General features: G+C 40.7%; 1 protein-coding gene across 6 annotated transcripts in view; it reads left to right on the forward strand.

The window, feature by feature from the left end:
• LOC117777754 (disks large-associated protein 1-like) overlaps positions 1–19,992 on the forward strand; it is a 107,006-nt gene that overhangs the window by 50,293 nt on the left and 36,721 nt on the right. For all 6 annotated transcript variants that reach the window (XM_034612671.1, XM_034612673.1, XM_034612674.1 and 3 more), the window contains one exon: positions 5,679–5,961. In XM_034612671.1, the coding sequence (XP_034468562.1) occupies positions 5,679–5,961 (283 nt within the window). The remainder of the gene's footprint in view (positions 1–5,678; positions 5,962–19,992) is intronic.

Here is a 19,992-nt window from a genome sequence, read left to right on the forward strand (position 1 = left end):
GTCTGCCTGATGGTAACGGGTCATATTCAGGGACCAGTATGTGTGACGGGTCGTTAAGTTCAAGAAGCTCTCCTTTGTCTCCAGGAAAAAGGAGACATGTGGTCAGGCTTTGGATACACATGTAGGCCCAACTATTGTTCACCAATAGTAGGTCCCAACAGAATTTTGAGAAGTAGTCCACCAGTAGGATGTACAATTTGCCGTTAAACTCAAACAGATCTGACTCTCTGGCGTTTCTGTTGGCTTAAGTGGCTGTCTGGAAATCTTATTTTGAAAATCCTTGGCTGGCTGCTTGCTCTTTACCATCCCCAGATGAGATTGGTGTATCAGCTTTAGCATGTGCTTTTAGCATATTGGGAGGTACTACTATACGTAGTCCAAAATGATTCCATCGGACAGAACAAGCTGGCTTCTTGAATCCCAATAATGGCCACGTCTCGCCTATATTGAGTCCAGCCCCACTGAATCGTTTGTTGCAGACAGATAAGCTTGTTTTTGTGCTCTCCAGTTCTGTGTATTTCTGATTGATAACTATAACAAAGGTAAGTGTGGAGACACACTCTAGAGCAGTGGCAACCAACCTTTTTAGGCTCAAGATCCCCGAACTTGGCCTTGGTGAAGATCTACCTATTGAAGCACTGAGAGAAAAAGATGGCCAGATTGAGCTTCCAGCTTGCGGCCTTTTATTTAGGCTAATTGTATTTCAATTACATGAAATGCTTTGGTCCAACTTTCAGATTGATGTAACAAAGAAAACAATGTAAATAGCATATCTTGCTATCTAGAATGTCTTGCTTTAAGAATTTTAAAACACACCTTAAATTTTAAGTTTCTTTATTTAATTTCATTCCGACACCAAAAAAGGCATGTGGCCTATTTTGTATAAGGGAATTATTGTGTTCATAGTAGACAACAAAGAAAAAATCAACAAACTTGCAATGAGCAGATCATATTAGGTCACCTAATATGAGCCATGGTCTAGAATACAAAGACAGCCTCGTGGTCCAAGCATATGACGGTGCTGCCATCAGGAGTTGTAAGCATTCCGGGGTCCAGGCTAGAATCAAAGAGCAAGCAAAATAAGCCTTTTACATCCATTTTAATGCCTACTGTCTAAATTTAGTTTTAGTAGATACAGTAAAAGCTGTCCCGGAGGCAGAGGAGTTCTTCTCCTTAATAGAAAAACTATATGTGTTCACCTCTGGGTCTTATGTCCATCCTAAATGGCTAACTACACATAAAGACATGTACGAAGGTGCACCAAGAGAACTCCAGCGATTAAGTGACACTCGATGGGCATGCCGATTTATGGCTCTACGTAACATTATGGATAGATTGCTTGCCCTTAAGCGAGTGCTGCAAGATTTAGTCCAAGAGCGGAATGGTTAAAAGATCTATTGAGGCTCAAGGTCTGCTGGCACAGATAGATCTTGGCTTCATTGTGCATCTTGTTACACTCCGTAAAGTGTTAAGAGAAACACAACTTCTCTCTGATATGCTACAGTCTTCATCACTTGACTTTTTAAAAGCTGTTGACTTAGTTGATGCTTTAGTTCAAACATTGAATGACTTCAGGGAGGAGTCATTCTTTGATAACTTGTGGGATGAAGTGTTGAACATTTCTGAGCAGTGTGATACTGCAATACAGACAGCTGCAAAACGACAAAAAAGGCTAAGCTCTAAACTTGATGAACACTGTGTACTGACTACTGTTGGACAGAGAGAGTCAGAATCAGATAAAGACAGGTTTCGTACAACATTTTTGTACCCCATCATTAATCAGATGCTCAATGAGCTTAAGAGGCGGTTTTCAAAGACAAACTGTGACATAATGAATAGCACCCAAGCTCTAAACCCCAATGGTGATGTATTTGTGAAAGAACAGCTCTGCTTTCATTTGCTCGATTATATGATTCAAATACTGAGGACTTGAGGCATGGACTACATCAGTTCGGCCGAATCTTAGAAAGGAAAATACAGACCAGGATGCATAGACCCTCTAGTACAGCAGAGCTGGTACTTTTCATTGAGCCATTCAAAGAAGTATTTTTTGAGCTCTTCAGACTCTGCAAAATAGCAGTCGCAATCCCAGTGAGTACTGCTTCTTGTGAGCAGAATTTTTCGACACTGAAGCTGGTGAAAACTTACCTCAGGTCCACCATAACTGATGAGAGATTAAGCAATCTGGGTTTGCTAAGTATCGAGTCTAGGAGGGCAAAGGCTTTGAATCTTGACTCATTTGTTGATCGGTTTGCCAAAAATCACAAAAAACGCTGAATACAGTTGCTGTAATGTGAATTTCTACAAATTCTAGAGACACTCTAGTACAGTAAAGCTTGTTCTGTTCATTGAGCCTTATGAAGAATGTTCTGTATCTTTAGCTGAAGCTAACAGGAATGTGTTTTATTTTGTTTTAAATATTGTAATTTAATAAAATTATAACTGTAACAAATACCAATCAAAGTATTATGTTGTTTTTTTGTGCGCTTTTACTTTATATAGGCTACTGAACTAAAAATGTTGAAAGCTTGAACACTGTCTTTGTCTCGTTTGTCCTGGGTTGAATGTGCCCCTCTGACAAAACAACTGTGCCCAGCCTGGCCCCCGCAGTAACATCGGTCTAGAACCGCCACTGCTTAGGTGCCATTGTTAACTGTAAATGTTTATCCTCTGAAGCTTCATGCAAGTTACTATGTTTACAATTAGCATTTTAGAAAGTAGAACTGTAATGTGCACAACAAAACTACAACAACAAATAACAAAATTCCCAGTGCTATGAAGCTAAGTGCAGTTCTATGTCCAATCTTATGCAGCATCACTTTTTACAATGCCACAATGCTTTTACAAGGCAAAACTGTTGCAGTCATGTTCCTCACTCAAGTCAATGTGATGGCTTTGACTGAATATCGTCTGTGATTGCTTTGTAGTTTGGCTAATAGCTACAGACAGACAGCCTGAGTCAGTCTGTGAAGTGTCTGTTAGTAAGCTGGCTCCTGTACTTTGATTTGATTATTTTAATTTGTGAAAACGCCATTTTACAGAGGTTAGTGGATCCAAAGTAGGCCTTCACTCTTAGTGCACATGCAGTGAGGAAAGGAAACTTCTCTCTGCTGACAAGTTCCCAAAAGTCACTGTCCCTTGATCTGGCTTTCAGCTCTATATCATTTTGCAAATCAACCGTCTCCATGTCAACTCCACATGGCTCGTTTTTGACTGCGTTCAGTTTTGCTGTCAGAAACCCCAGGTCCAGTAGCCACGCATCATCTGACAGTTCCCGGTGCTCCTCGATCCAATAACGCCTTGAACAAGCGGTGCTGAAGCGCTTTTCCTCGAATCGGGTTTATTAGTTTGACCACCATTGTCATTAAATGAAAAAAGTCCACGACCTTCCCAACCAAGGCCTGCTGATGAATCACACAGTGATAATTTATGAAGTCGGGAAAATCGGGGTAATTAGGGCACAGTGCTATAAAACCAGAGTGCACATTGCCGGGGTCCAATCAGTAGTAATTGGCACCAGCCATTTTCACGAGCATGTTTTTTAAACTCATTGTATATATCCTCACCTCTTGTTCTCTCCTTTAAGTGCAAAAGAGTGAGGAAGTCCTCCTTTGTTGTAGAATCCTGGAAAGCCATAAAAATACAACAAGCTGAGCTGTGTCCATTACATCCAGAGATTCATCAAACTGTAGTCAAACATATTCACAGTGACATTCATTCAAAAGCTCATACATGTGGGAAGCTCACCAAACATTTAAGGCAGCATGGCGTCAATCTTTAAGACTGTACAGCATTTAATGTCCTGCAGTCTCTGAGCCCGAGTGTGTCGTCTTCAGCTAGCGCTTGTAGCACCTCACTATCACCTCCAGTAGAGCTAGGGAGAGCGAGCTGCGACGGCAGCGACACACCGTTCTCGCTGGCATTCAAGGTAAAGCTGACTAACATGACTCGTATGAATTATGTCAGTAGGTGTCCTATAAATAGGATGCACAAAAAGCAGTCAAAAACGTTATTATCCACAAATGGTTCAACTGCTACTGATTTCCACTGTGTTGTTATGGAATATATGAGAGATTAATATTCATCACAGATCTTAAAGTTGACAATTATTGATGTAACATTAGTTTACAGGGACAATTAGAACATTTTCTTCTACTAATTATCCATAAATACGACTGTAATGTGTTGATTGGTTAATTTAAACACCAGTATTTTCAAGTCTAAAAGTTTCAACATTGCCTCTATCTCAGTTACTGCTAATTTACCCTAATTTTCCTTTCCTTTTTTTTTTACCATTTTAGAATCGAAATAGGTTATCGATAAGCAGAATCGGAATCAATAAAATTTAAACGATATCCAACCCTACACACCCCACACCTTCACCAATCAAAGACCAGCGTTGCTGTTTTACACAGACACTACTTCCTTTCACTACCATGAACTCTTACAAACTAAAAATTAGTTGTTACTATTCATATATAGCTTTTAAACTTATTATAACATAATTTTTTTAAACATCAAATAACTTTAACCTTATTTGTTATCTACATTTTAATCTTTATTTGTTAAAACAGTTGTTTTAAACCAGATCGCATTTTCTGGGGTTAGGGTTATAACTATTTAATCACTTATTTATTAGGTCAATTTTGTAGTTGGGCTACACAACCAAACATTAACATTCTGACAGTATCACATCACAACATCCTGACTAGATTTGCTCTATGAATTCCTGAAATGAACTAAAATGCACGATTCATCCTAATCAGCTAAATTTAGCAGCGAGGATAATGAGTGCATTTTAATTTTCTGGTAAATTATCTCTTTAAGGCAATGCATTTAAGGAACATCTGTAGCTGGGTAAACTACTGAAAATATTCTAGATTACACTATTATTATAATTTTATTGTACTGTAAAAAATAGATTTGGGGCTTTTGAAAAAACATTCGGGGCTGCAGCCCCAGAAGCCGTCCCCAGCTCTGCCCCTGCCGAACAGGTCTTCTGAAACATGAATGACATACAATTCAAATATCACTCCCACCTCACAGATGAGAGGCGGCGGTCCTGTGTGAAGATCAAGTAACATATTACAGCCCTGATATTTAAAGGAGCAGGAGTGCGGTTCAGACAGAAATCGCATTAAACATTTGAGAATGCTATCCATTTATTATGGCTATTATTTTGCAACAATCTATCTGAACAAGTTGTGATTTTGTCAGTGAATAAAATCACAGTTTCAACTTCACTTTCACAAAATGGTGACTACATATTTCTGGAAACCTTTCATAAAAAACACACAACAATGGACATATGCAAGAATTTATTTATAACAAATACTTATTATTCTGCCTAGCAACCCTTACACAGCAACCAAACAAACAATAAGGCATCTTTGTGGCTTGTTGTGCTTTCGATTAATGGATTAATTGATGGCACAGTGCTACTGATGGGATATGGTCACAGGTGTATGTTTAAGGAGTATTTTACAACAGCTTTGAACAAGGCTCATCCAATCAATGACAGGAGCAATCTGTTTTATAAAATGATTTTCACAAACAAACTTTTTGACTTGCATTGCATACTAAAAAAACCTCTTATAGTGCAATCTGTGACTAACTACAGTGCCCCTTAAAAAGGTTTATAATGAATCCTCTCCTTTCTCTTCCTGCTCTTCCACCAGCTGAGTGAAGTGGAGTTGAATGGGCAAATTGAGCAGGTGTGTGAGCAGGTCTACAGTGAGATGCAGGCCCAGGCCTTGGAGGCTGCCATGGACAGCCTGGAAACCATGGACACCCTGCCAATGCCAGGATGCTTCCGGATGCGAAGTCCCAGCTATGTGAGGGCGATTGACCAGGGGTGTTCGGGGGAGGAAGAAGGAGAAGAGGGGAAACCACTGCTCCTGCTGCCATCCTCCCCACCACGCACCTCTGCCACCACTGTCAGGACCATCCAGAGCAGTACAGGTAGGGCACTACAAGGCAGCAATGGATGTTTCGTTTCAGTAGGTCTCATGCAAGAACATTTTCTTACTCTTATCCTAAATTCCTCTCACATGTCTGTTATTTTAGTTCATATAACCACAAAATGCCAGATTCAGCAAACACTTTAACTTCAGAAAAGTGTGTCAATGACCTGCATAAAGATGATGAATGCCACCTGTGCGTACTTAAGCAAAGATGCACAAGGATAATAATAACAATTATAATACATTATATTTATAGGCCCTTTCAGAGCACTCAAGGTCACCTTACAGGCAGAGATAAAAACACAACAACAACAAATAACAATCAAAAACATAAACAAAATTAATAAAATGAACAATGAATAAAACATATAGTTTTGCCAAATGGAAGACAATCAAACTGAATATGCCAGTTTAAAAAGATGAGTTTTTAGATGAGATTTAAAAATGGAGAGAGAGTCAATGTTATGAATGTCTGGTGGTAGAGAGTTCCAGAGGCGGGAGCAGAGCGGCTGAAGGCTCTAGATCCCATGGTTGTCAAACTGGCAGGTGGTACAGTGAGGTGGATGGAAGAAGAAGATCTGAGGGTGCGGGAGGGTGTGTCAATGTGCAGGAGTTCAGAAAGGTATGGTAGAGCGAGATTATGGATGACTTTAAAGGAATAGTTCACCCAAAAATGATAATTCACTCATTATCTACTCACCCCTATGCCGGGGTGAGGTGTGGGTGACGTGTTTGAGTCCACAAAACACTGTTTCAGGGGTAAACCGCTCAGCAGCCAGGTAGCAGCCGAATCCAATACAACTAAAGTATTAGGGGCTTATCTTCAGACGTAAAAAAAATAAATAAACAAAAAACATGACGTGCCTCCATACTGCTCCTGTGGTGTCATCCAAGTGTCCAAAAGCCCTGACATTCATATTTAACTCTAAACGAGGTAATTTACACTGTGTTTTAAAGCCTAAATGTCTGAGGGACCGTCAGAATTGCTAATGTCAGCTGGCTTAGCCACTTCTGGTCGACTTTTAGGCGTAAAACACAGTGGAAATGACCTTGTTTCGAGTCGAATATGAATGTCGGGGCTTGCAGATACTTGGATGACACTACAGGAGCCTAAAGTCCACCAGAAGTGGCTAAGCCAGGGGACGTTAGCATTTCTGACTGTCCCTGAATGCACCTCGTCGGAAGATATCAGCAGACAAATGTTGAGTAGATGGAAGTATGCTGAACGGGTAACATTATTGGTGTGGGCTTGGAAAGATAGTGTGCTGTCAAGGATGACACCCAGACTCTTTACCTGAGGGGAGGAAAGGGTGGATTTGGTACCAATGACAACTTCGGTTTCATCGCTACTGAGTCTGAGGAAAATGCAGGAGTACCAGGACTTGATTTCCTGTAGGCAATCAGAGAAAGAGGTAGGCAGGAGGATGGAGGTAGGTTTTGTTGAAAAGGTAGAGCTGGGTGTCATCTGCATAGCAATGGAAATTAATGTAAAATTTACGGAAGATATGGGCAAGAGGAAGTAAGTAGATGATAAACAGAAAGGGCCCCAGGACAGAACCTTTGGGAACACCAGTAGAGACTGGAAATGGCTGGGATTTGAAAGATTTGACTTGGATGAACAGAGTGCGGCCAAAAAGGTATGATTTGAACCAATCAAAGGGTGTGTATGTGCCAACATTGTGGGTTACCCCTGAATCTACAGTAAGATGTTTTGAAAATGTGTTGTTCAGTGGTGCAAAGACTGAAGAAATGGCCCTGTAGAAGGGTCGAAAAAAATGATGCTGATAATGACTGTATTTATATCCACAGTGTTGCTATTTCACAAACCAGAGTAGTCCTGAACCTTTTAAAATAATGTGAACAATTTCTACTTTTTACTGAAATATAACCAATAAACAAATGGGACCACTGTAAACATCACTGTGGAGCAGCACTCTATGAGTGATACAAATTGTTGTTTTTATACTATCTTTTTTATCCATCAACGTGAAATTGCCAGAAAGGACCTTCGACAATACACTGATAAAAGTGGTTAAGGCTGTTGGACAACTAAACATTTGACTATCAGTCTCACAAATAGTATTCTGTGTGAAAGCCCTGTGCTTTGTTGAGCCATCCATCCAGCCTGACCTCCTCTTAACAGGGACTTTCTAGTAATTATTTTAGCCACTAGAGTCACCTGGCAATAAAACGTAACTAGAGTAATAAATTGCTTCACAGACGACCATAGATATATAAATGAAGATGGACAACATGACTGTTCCCCAAAAGTGAAGCCAAAGTGTCTCGATCGATATCTGGTGGCTGACTACAATATAGATCACATATCCTGCTATGTAAGTGGATGGGACATGCACCAAACTTAAAAGTATAAGTACATTTTAAATACATTTTTCTCAAAATGGTTGATGTTTCTGGTTTGATGTTCAAGTGTACACTTTTCCAGTAAGTTAGTTGGTAGTAGTAGGTTTTTGATGCTATACCACTACCCTAACTATGGCTCCAAATGTAAAAGGGTAAGCGTTCATATCTAGGATATTTTAGCTTGATTTCTGGATAGTAGGAGACAGGTAATCCATATTTATTTACAATCTATGCAGATGACCTATGGGCTTGGAACATCTTCATCAAATATACAGTATATATATTGTATTTTATTTTTATTTCCTTTCCATACCTATTTTCCATACCTATTTTCCATACCTATTTTCCCTGTCACATTTAATTCTAACGTCTTACATCTGCTTGTATGATAATTGCAGCATTGGTACATTATTGGCTAATCACAAGTAACAAGACCTTTAATCTGGGAAGAGTATTCAGATCTGTGATAATATAATGAGACAGAGCTCTCTCTCTCTCTCTCTCTCTCTCTCTCTCTCTCTCTCTCTCTCTCTCTCTCTCTCTCTCTCTCAGAGCTGATGATTTTCTGGCTTCCATTTTCAAGTGACTTCATTCTGTGGAGTCTCATGAGATAAGACAGTTTTTCACAAAAATGGACAGTGACAGTTTATAAAGCGTTTTTGAGTTTGACCCTGTAATCAGTGATGGGATGCTGCAAAAGAGAAGAGTGTAGCATTCTGTGTATGAAAGAAATTGACAATCATGGTTCCTCTTAAAAAAATGGCAGGCCACTGGTTTAACAGTGGTCATTTTGTTATTATTATTCTTTTCAATCTGGTATAATAGACAACAGTGTTTACTGCAGACAGCCCTTTCCCGCAAAAAAAACCCTTTTTCTTGCTTGAGTCTAACAGTTGTTTCAAAAGGGGAGAATTTGTTGACTTTTTTGTGGAAATAGTTAAATTACATGTCCAGTGTTTGCACTGGATAGGTTGGGTAAGATTTACAGTCCAGTACAACATGGTGTAGTTACACACATAACAGGAGAAAGAATTACAAAATGCTTGGGGCTGCAGTTGCACGCATAATATGTACTGTGCAATCTGATGTACGCTGTAACAACAAACCAGATATCGCACAAAGATAATATTTTCAAAGCAAAAAAATGCTGTCTTTATATATGGTATTCGAATGAAACCCACAGGGGCTTTGTGTCAGCTGTCTGGTATTAGGATTGCCCTTTTTTTTAAATGCTCAACTGGAGATGACCTACATTTACTGCTCCTCTGGGAATTCTTAGTTAACCAGAGGATATATGGATATACACAGACAAACAAGCAAGAATGTGTATGTACAGTGTATTCACTCATGCACAATCTTACCATTGCACTGCAGTCACACAGGACAGTATATGGTCAGCTCTTCTACCACATGACTCCTTTGTGTTTTGAAGTACATCATCTTCTCAGGCCTGTTGTATAGCTGATTTGGCACCCGAGGACTTTAATAACCTTAATTGGCATTTTTTATTTATTGACTGATCTACAGTGTGGTGTAATTGTATTTAACAGGACTCCAAGGCAGGAAAGCACACATCAGAACATTTTCCCCCTGGAAAGATAACCCCAACAGATGACAATTGAGAATCAAGTTTTGTAACAGTCCTATCTTTTATTTTCTCTGGTGTATTTTCAGAGCATTTTTGTAAGGTTTTAGGGGGGTTTGCCACACTGCTTTTGAGAAACTCAGTTAAAGTTGGGCCTAAAATGGCACAGACTCCCAATATCAACCTGGTGTTAAATGATGTGCTCATATTCAGGTTCACAAGTTTGATTTTTATTATTACTTAGGAAGGTTTACAAGCTCTAATGTTCAGAAAACACATCACTTTCCTCATACTTTCCATACCTCTTCTCAGCCTGGTTTGTTATGGGGGTATGCATAGACTGTATATTAAAATAGGCATGGATGTAAAGTGGAACACCACAGAGGATTGCCAGGGGATGGCCCCAAAAATCTCTGGCTCCATAGATTGCCATTCAGAAAACGTCAACTTCTCTCATGAACTCCCAAGTCAATAAATGGGAAATGATGGAAAAATATTGGTGATTTTTTAGTCAATGACCACAAAAAATGCTTGTCAGTACAATTTTGCCATTCATCCATTCACACAGCACCAACCTTCTGATTGTTAGACGACCCGCTGTATCTCCTGAGCCACAGCCCAATATATTTTCTCCACAGGTCATTATGGTTTCAATAGTTAAATTCACTTTTTTACCAATGTTCTGGTGGTCCTGCTGAAAATAATTTTATCATCAACTGGATATGAGGACTAAAGGAGCGTTAGGTTTGGGGGCATGCCTGTATAATTGGCAGCAGTGGTCTGAAATGATAGACATCTGACAGTTAGGATGGGGCGGACTGGAGAGTCGTTTACTGAAGTCGAATTGGAGCTGCAAACACATTTTTTCCCCCAGTTATGCTACATTTACTCTTATTTCTTCATTATCTGTTCCACTAAAGGTTTGGCTGTATTTTCTTTTTTTTGATGAGTTTTGAGTTCTGATTAATTCTTGATCTCCGGTAATAATAGACCCAAGAGGGAGCCTTTTTTCTTTTGGTAAGTAAACACTTGTTTTCTTAACGTTTTACAGTTTTCATGTTCACATGTGTACTACAGACTGCAAAAGTTGGTGTGTGTCAAATTTTTTTGACCAAAGAAGGGGAGACTATTACCATTCTAATATCTGTCACAGTTAATGTAAATTGTGGGTGTACGTTACTAACCAAGCTAGCAAGGTAGCACTAGCATAAGCTGATAGCCTTTGTCTTGCTAACAGTACATGTCCTTCCCAGGCTGATAACCTGTGTTAACCACAGACTGTGGGGTGCAATGCATTAATGTTAACCTTGATAAAAAAGGAAACTTTTTTCAAATTTTAATATGACAACGTTTGTGCACTGCATTAATGTTATAATGTTTAGGTAACTTGAACGTGGTGAAACAGCAGAAACTGTTCTGCATTGACTTTTGGTAGTTCTGAATGCCTACAGTCTAAATTTCAACAGGTGAAAAAAGTATTATGTAACTTTATGCAGATTATGTTGACTTGGTAGAAATAGCATCTGCCAAAACGTTTACTACATTAGATCTAGATGAGTGATTCTCCCTGGTCTGTGAATATTGGATTACTCTGTACCAGATAGACTGCCTTTTGCCTGCTAATTTTTGTATACTTTTACAATTTGTCTGTGCTCATGTGCTTTTGTATGTTTTTTAATAGCCATCAATCTTCCAGGGGCTGACAGACTGAAGCAATGGTTGACGTGAACTGGCAGTTCTTCACAGTCAAAAAGGTACACAGATATGCACTAATAAATGCACTAACTACACTCTCCAAATGTGGTGGATGTGGCTGAAATATAGAACCGAACATTGGTTTTTCGGTAACAATTTAACTGAATATGTGGACACCAACATTTAAGTAAGTCACTCTTGTTTGTAACAATTGCAAAAAAGGTGGTCGTGTAATGTCTAATGTTCTCCTATATAATGTGAATACTTTTTTCAGAATTAGTTACAAAATGTGGGGTTTTATCCTCATTTTTTAAGTTATTATTTCTTTCTTTTTGGTTTAAATTGTTTGAATATAAGGATATTGTCGTGTTCAGTGTTCTTTCAACTAATACAGCATTTATATAACACTACAACGTGTTCAACCAACCAAATATCTCATGATGAAAAATTGGTTCAATACCTAAGACAGACTATAGATCATTTGGCCAAATGTTGTTCTGTTTGTGAGCCACCGTACTTGTAGTTCTATTTATGGCCAGCCAATCAGCATGTTTGTTGTTCAGTCAGCTCATTCACATACACACGGACGGAATTCTCCATGCTGTCAGTATGAACTCCTCACTTGGAGTCATCGGTCAATGTGTTGCTGTTTTTTTCCTGGACTGTATTAGCGGGTAGCGGGGATATGCTAGCTGGAAGTAATGGCAGATGGATTTCGCAGACCCCACCCTGTTGTATTGATGGAAATGTCGCAGACAATTGGCATATTTTTCGAGTGGGAGTACATTATTTTTTATCACTGCAGCTTTCTCCGGTAAGCCTGCAAAGACATTTTATTCTCCTCAACCTTGCTGGACAGCCATCAAGCAAGAGTGTCTTTCTTCTATGCAGCTAAAGTGTGCTGACCCGGGACAGACAGAGCTGTAATTACCCAGGGAAGATCCTGACTGCCTGAAGAGGAAGTTTAGTGAAGTCTGAAATTCACAAAACTACAAAACAATGGAAAGACAGTTGGAGTTTCATTCAAGAAATCTGAAACAAGGGGAGAGTATCGAGTAATTTATCAGTAATTTGAGAATCAGAGCTAAAAGTTAAAGCTAATCTGTGATCATATAGTGTGTGGCACTACCAGGAACTCTTCAAGAAAATCTCAGAGATAGCGAGTTAACCATTTCAATCAGCTGCATTCACGAGCTGACGGAAGAAAGTAGAAAGAAGCTAACAGAAGCCACCAGCGTTGATGCAGTAAAGCCAGTTTCATGGAGAAAGCAGGAGTAAACATCCCAATCGTTCTCTCAGACCATCACACACTGCAATAACTGTGGAAACAGTGTCCAGTTTACAGACAACAATGCCATAATTTCAAAAAGCCAAAGTAATTTACACAGAAGGATATACAGACATGAAGTGACCATGGAACAGCCCACAACATGTGAAGATGAAACATTTTATGTGAACGGTGTTGAAATTAAAATTGTGTTGACTGTGTCGAGTCCCAAACTAAAGAGCAGAATGAAGAGGAGGAGAATAATGCAAAATGCAAAGTGATGGCACAGACAGAACAAGTGACTAATTGTGAGAAAATGTCAATGCCAAAGAAAGCCACAAACCTTGTTGCTTATTATGGCACCAGGATTGAAAAAAATGGAACAGTTACACTGTCATGGTTTTAAAAGAAACAGTACCACCAATTACTCTTCTTCATGGTAGACAATGAGGTGCTGACACTGCAAGGATTTCTTGCTTGTGTGAACATGGGAATTGTCTAAATGAGTCTAGATGTCCATCAGAATACCACAGCAAATAGTTCTCACTTAATACAGAGACCTATTCAACAATGAGCTTGGTGAACTCCCAGTTACATATTCCATGAAGGTGGAACCCAGCATACAGCCTGTGATCTGGCCAGCTCACCACATCCCGGTCGCGATGCAAGGTAAAGTCAAAGCTGAACTTACACGAATGCAAATGATTTTTGTAAGCTGTCAGTAAGGACCTCCCTCCCTCCCACCTTATGTGTCGTGAAATGCCTTGACACAATTCTGGCCAGTAAAGTAGGCTCAGAGAGTGCTTGCATGCATCGTCTGGGACAGCTCTATCATGGAGAGAGGGGACGGCTGCAGCTTTGGTCAACAGGTTGGAGAGGAAAGATTTCCCTTGTGGAATTATGCGGATGGCGTAATTGAGATGGCCAAACGTTGCTGTTTGGTGCATATGTCCGCCAGAAGATAGTTTGATGGAAGCAGAGTGTTGTGTTGTGTTTTTTTAGAAGGCAGAGATGCCTGGAAGAATTCTGAGTCCAGGGTGATGCACAAAAACTCTATGGAGGTGCTAAGACCTGAGGTTTTCTCTTTGGAAAGAGGAAGGAAAGCTGAGTTCAGAGAAAGCTTTTGTAAGAGTGGAGAACCCAGAGTGAGGAGGTGAGTATGGTGGGGTGACAACGAGGAAATCGTCGAGAGATGGAGTATGTATGGGAGTCTGTAATACTTGGTGAGAATCCGGTTTTATGAAAGTGAATCAAATATTTTGGGGCTGCTTCTGCAGCTGAAAGTGAGGCAGATGTAAAAATATAATGCACCTTTCCCATGAACACCGGAAATGTGCGGAAATCAGGACTGGCAATGAGACTGTTAATGCTTGGAATGTGTGAGCCTTGTGGGGAAGACAAGTCTGGTATTAGACTCTTTTTTTCCGGAGTATTTTCGTTTGGCCACACCTATTGGACGGATGCGGAACTCTGGAAAAGGATGACTGTTGATTGGGCCTATTATGAATCCATCTTTGACCTCTTTAGCCAATAAGGTGTTGACAGTATGAGGTTCAGTGAGAGCAGACTGAAGGTTGTGGCAGGAGTGAGAAGTGTCGGGAAGGATTTCTGTACCAGGATGGAAACCGTGTGTAAGCCTTTGATGAGAAAGTGCACAAACTATCTGTCTGGATGATTTTATAAAACTGTGGCAAGGACATTTATCTTAACGGGTGTGCTGAGGGGCTGTTTTTAGTCTGTCTGCTGATGTTATTGGATTGTGGGGGCAGGTGTTACAGGCATGGGTGACTTCGAAGAAGGGGCACACATGCAGGCGGAAGTTGGAGTGTGTGCAGCCCGGGTTGTTGAAGTTATTGCACACCATCCTGCCCCCCTGGTAGAGGATTGGTGTGACACATTTATCGAGAACCTTGGCACAGGGATATTAACAGAGGGACTTATGTTGACAGGTCTAGGAATGATGGGAGGTGGGAGTGCAGCGGGTGGCGAGTAGTTGAAAACGGGGGTGCACGGGATGAAGAAGACCCAATCTCATTTCACCCCTTGGCCCAACTCTTACCCCTACCTGTTGTTTTTTAGGGTTATCTTGCCCCTTGAAACAGAGTCACAAGGGGTAGTGGTTGAAATCTTCCCATACGAATTGGGACAGCCCTTCAAGAAGCCGTTACATCATCAGTAGTCGTCGCGCAAACCCGACACGTCATCAGTAGTCGATGCCAAAATAGGGGATTATCATGCAAAAAAAGATCGCTAGCATAATAACGAACAACAGGTATTGGGACAGCCCACCCCTACACGTGAATGCGCAAAACTAAGGGGTAGGGCCAAGGGGTGAAATGGGATTGGGCTGAAGTGTGTGATCGAGGTGGGGGAGCAGTGACTGTGCAAGCTGTGGCTGGTTGGGAAGATGCTCAGCATAGCTCGCAGGAGAGCGATGTGCGAGCTGCAAAGATGCTGCAATAAGCTCAAAATTTACAGTACCCCAGTATTTTCCCTGGTTGAACTGCTTTATCTGGCCAGCTGACTGGTGGTGAACATGTTATCTATAGAAGCCTGTACCCACAAAACGTAAGGCCATGTCTAGCACGATAAAAAGATTATCGTCTAACTCAGATATACTACTGGGAAAAGCTGAGCAGGTGCCTCAGGTAAAGTGATAATTCAGCTGGAGTTAAAGGGATAGTTCACCGATAAATGAAAGTTCCTCATTATCTATCTACCACTATGTCAATGGAGGGGTGGGTGAAGTGTTTGAGTCCAAAAATCACTTCTGGAGTTTCAGGGGTAAACAGCGTTGCAGCCGAATCCAATACAATTGAAGTCAATTGTGACCTCTTCTTCAGATGTAGTAAAACAACAGAAAAAACATAACATGCCTCCATATGCCTCGATACGGCATCATTTACACCTTGTTTTTAGTTTTGAGCCTAAATGTCCTCTAATAGCGTCCTCTGTGGTGCATTCACTTACCCTCAGGCATACCAATGTGTGGCTACGTCTGCTGGCATTGTCACTTCTGGTAGTGGGCAAGAAGAGGTCACCTGGGCTAAAACACTGTTTACCCCTGAGACTCCTAAAGTGTGTTGTGGACTCAAACACTTTACTCACCCCTCTATCAGCATAGTGGTGATAGGTAATGGGTGAATTTTCATTTTTCTGTGAACTTTCCCTTTAAGTCCCTACATCTAGAGGGGACTGGATGACAGAGCTTCACAGAACCGAGATTGGTCTGCATTTCCCTAGGCTGTCTAGTGTCTATGATGGACGGATGAAGTAGCTGTGCTAGATCTACTTGGTTACCGGATAGGATCTGGTGACATAATACGGCAAAGACAGGAGAGGGCTGAGTGATGAAGCTGGCCGGATGGGTGGTGCTGCCATGGCAATTGACACATGAAGATTAGCCTGTGATGAGGCCATTTGATGTGCTGGATGGTGCTGTGGTGCTGGCGGGAGAAGAAAAGAGGGGGGAGCAGAAGCCCTACTGCTGAAAGCGGGTGGAGGAAGAGTAGAGGAAGGAAAGGAAAGGAAAGAAAAGAAAGCTGATATTACGTGAGAAAACTCAGAAACAGAGTTTTGAAACACCAATATGACCTGTTCCCTACGAGGGGGAGCTGATGATGCGTAGCTGTGGAGGAGGTGCGGTGACGTAATGCGTGACATGGCAAGCGTGGGCTGGACCAGACGAGTAACCCGGAAGCACTGGATGCTGTTGTAGGAGTGTTGATAGAAGTTGAATATAGATGAAAAAGCCTTGCTTTATTGTTGTTGCGGTGGAAGGAACCTCTGGAGGCCGGCTGCGGTTCGGGCTCTGATGTTGAGCTCGTTTGAGGATGAGGATACAGCTGGAATGAAGAGGATGGCCCATGACACCATGGTTGATGCATGGTAACTGAGCGAGGAGGCTGTGTATGACAAGGAGACCGTTGGTGCCGACCCCCCGCAGCTATGTCTTGGCTCGTGTAGACGGAGGAGAAGAGACCTGGTGGGAGTTGGTAAGATATCTTTGAGGGAGTTTGAATGTAAATGCCGGCGAGGCCGTGGTATTTGACCACTGAGCGCAGGCGGCTCGGGGGTTAAAATTACCAAAACAGTAGTCGGTTGCTACCCAAAGAGCTATATCAAGCATGCAGGATGAGGGAGAAGGAGAGAGGCACACTTTCAACAGCTGGAAGTATTATTATTATTTTGAGTTTGTGTCAGTCAAAGAAACATTATTGAAACATCTCCAATGGCAGCACAGCAATGTGAAACATTGATACATGCACACCGGCCAAGCAACAGAAGCTGGATTTCAGAGCTGGACATGGTGGCGGAGAGGCGTTAAGTGGACAAGATCTGAGAAAACTCTTCGCTGGGTATATCGTCGAGGAGATATTGCCTATTTCCAGTTGACTGAGCCTCATTTCAATGAATTATAGAGAAAATACCCATGAAGGGCAAAGTTACTCTTCCACAAAGAAAGACGTCTGCCGAGCAATGGGACGTCTGCGAAAATGGAATCTAATTTTGAGGCCACGTTTGGAGAGGTAGACTTCGTTTCCACCACAGATCTGGAAGGCTAACAACAAAAGCTTTCTGGGTGGTACAGTTACTGAATTAGCTGCACCACTTTGGTACGTAACAAGACAGTACAATACAATGGCCAAATATGACAACTAAATCCAACTGACTATTTAAGGCTATGTTCTTTGTCTATTTTGCCCGAATTTACCTTTTGTATCTGGGGGCAGAACAAATACCATCCAAGGTGACTATCTGGTCTGACAGTGTTTCTCTAAGATGTTTAGGGCCAATTACAATGACCTCAGTTTTGTCTGAATTTAGAAATAATAAGTTTTGTGTCATCCAGGCCTTGATGTTCTTGAGACATTCCTGAAGTTGAACTAAGTGATTAGATTACTCAGTGTTCATAGATATGTACAGCTGGGTGTCGTCCCAGTAACAATGGAAGTGTACGTGGTGCTTTCTGATGATGTTGCCTAAAGGAAGTATATACAAATTGGAATCTATCTGATAAATATGACTTAAAGTCTAGTGCTGATCTTTTAATCCCTACATATTTTTCCAGTCTCTGTAACAGAATCCTATGATCTATATTGTCCAATGCTGAACCAAGATCCAAAAGGACGAGTATAGAGACACGTCCATTATCTGAGGCCATGAAAAGGTCATTAGTAACTTTTAATAGTGCTGTTTCTGTGCTGTGATGGATTCTAAATCCTGATTAAAAGTCTTCAAACAATCAGCTTTTTCAAGGATTCTCGAAACAAAGGGAAGGTTTACTATAGGTCTATGATAATCAGTTTTTGCAATATCCTGGTAATTAAGAAACATACAAACACAGGTTAAAAAATTACCTTAGCTGAGGTAATTACAGTAAAATGTCTGACGTTAGAAACCTTAATAGGAAATTGTAGTTAATATAAATCTTACAGTGCTTTGTGCAGCAGTCTGTACACCCCAAGAGTAAAGTCCAAAGACTGGGTAAAGAAATAAAACAGGGGTTTGCAACTAAGTTTAGCCAAGTACCACATTTTTCTCAGCCAGTTAATGGAAGGTTGGGACGTAATCAGACAATAAATCAAGTAACTAATTTCCAAAAATGTACCTGGAATTTTGACAGAATGCTCAATGAACTGATTTACTGTCAGAAAATAGTTTTTCCCTGTCAGAAAAAAACAGAACAACAGATATGTGCTTGTATCTAGGCAACAGAATTCGCCTACAAAAGTAGTGACTCATTAACATTTACAAATTTACCCTCGATTTCACCCCTCACTCCTCTTCAGCTTTTCCCTCTGTATGAATTTGGTATTTTCTGGCACCAAAAACCCAAGATGCTGTTGGTCAATATCCAAAGTTGAGACTTCAAAATAGCAGTTTACAAACCAATGGGTGACATCAAGGTGGATTGCCAGACTAGCTGCTAGGCATGTATTTTGCAAATGTGTGGCATGGTGCAGAAGTATCAGCCAGACTATAGAAGAGGCATTTCAGGAGCTTCAGGAGCAGTGTTTTCTGCCCAGGAGAGGAGTTCCCTTTGCCACAGACTTTGGGCTTTGAAAAACCAAAATATGTCCCCTTTAATTTATGACATGTATCTACATATGCTATATGAATTAGTGAAAAAGCATCAGAATAGCCAGACCTTACCAATCATATGAGGTGGGATGTGGTTACTCAAATATTTAACCATATCAAGAGCTGGTCAGTTTCAACACAGGGTCAACAGTACAATGAAAAGTGTTGGACAACAAAGGACAGGTCAGCGCAGCAGTGCAATTAGAGCAATAATTCAAATTCAATTAAAACAGAGTAAAAGAGATTGATGTAAATAAAAAGTAAAATACAATACTATAAAACAATATAGATTTGAGGATCCTAGTGATACCAAAGTGACAAGAATAAACTGTACAGACAAAAAAAACAGTTATCTAGAGGAGAGAAGTCTGATGGCCTGGTGCTTTACCTGTTTTTGGTGCCTACATTTCCTGCACAGAGGATGCAGGATGTGGGTCTCTGATGTCTGCTTTGCAAACCTTGTAAAACCCCTGCTTTGTAAATCTTTAATGGACTGTAATTACAAAGCTCTTTTCCAGTCTCATTGATACCTCAACAAGCTTTTACAGTAGAAGTCACATTCACCCATTCAAACAGCGCTTTTTCTATCTCACACCATTCATACACTACACAGTCGTCAGGGGCAAATGGGGGTTTAATATTTTGCTGAAGGACCTTTCGAAATGCAGACTGCAGGAGCAAGGGATCGAACTACTGACCTTCTGGTTAGTGGGCAACATGTCTCTTTCCAGAGCCAAACAGTTATCTACCATGACTACTTACCCACGATTACCCGCCGGCCGAGTGATTGAGTTAAGTTTCTGTTGGAATGTTTCCTAACTGTTTAAAGCCTTGCTTTTACCCTGGTCATTAGGTATTTTTGGTTGTTCCTATTATTGTGTATTTTGGAGCTGCAACATCTCAACATCTGTACCATGTGACTTTAAAAATTGAAACAATGTTTTCTAAATAAACATAACGTAGCAGAATGTAGACCCATGTATTCTAGACTGCACTCATGCATTGTGAAAATACAACAATGTTTTAAGAATTTT

The sequence above is a fragment of the Hippoglossus hippoglossus genome, chromosome 17 (genome assembly GCF_009819705.1).
Source record: "Hippoglossus hippoglossus isolate fHipHip1 chromosome 17, fHipHip1.pri, whole genome shotgun sequence".
Taxonomy (NCBI): domain Eukaryota; kingdom Metazoa; phylum Chordata; class Actinopteri; order Pleuronectiformes; family Pleuronectidae; genus Hippoglossus; species Hippoglossus hippoglossus.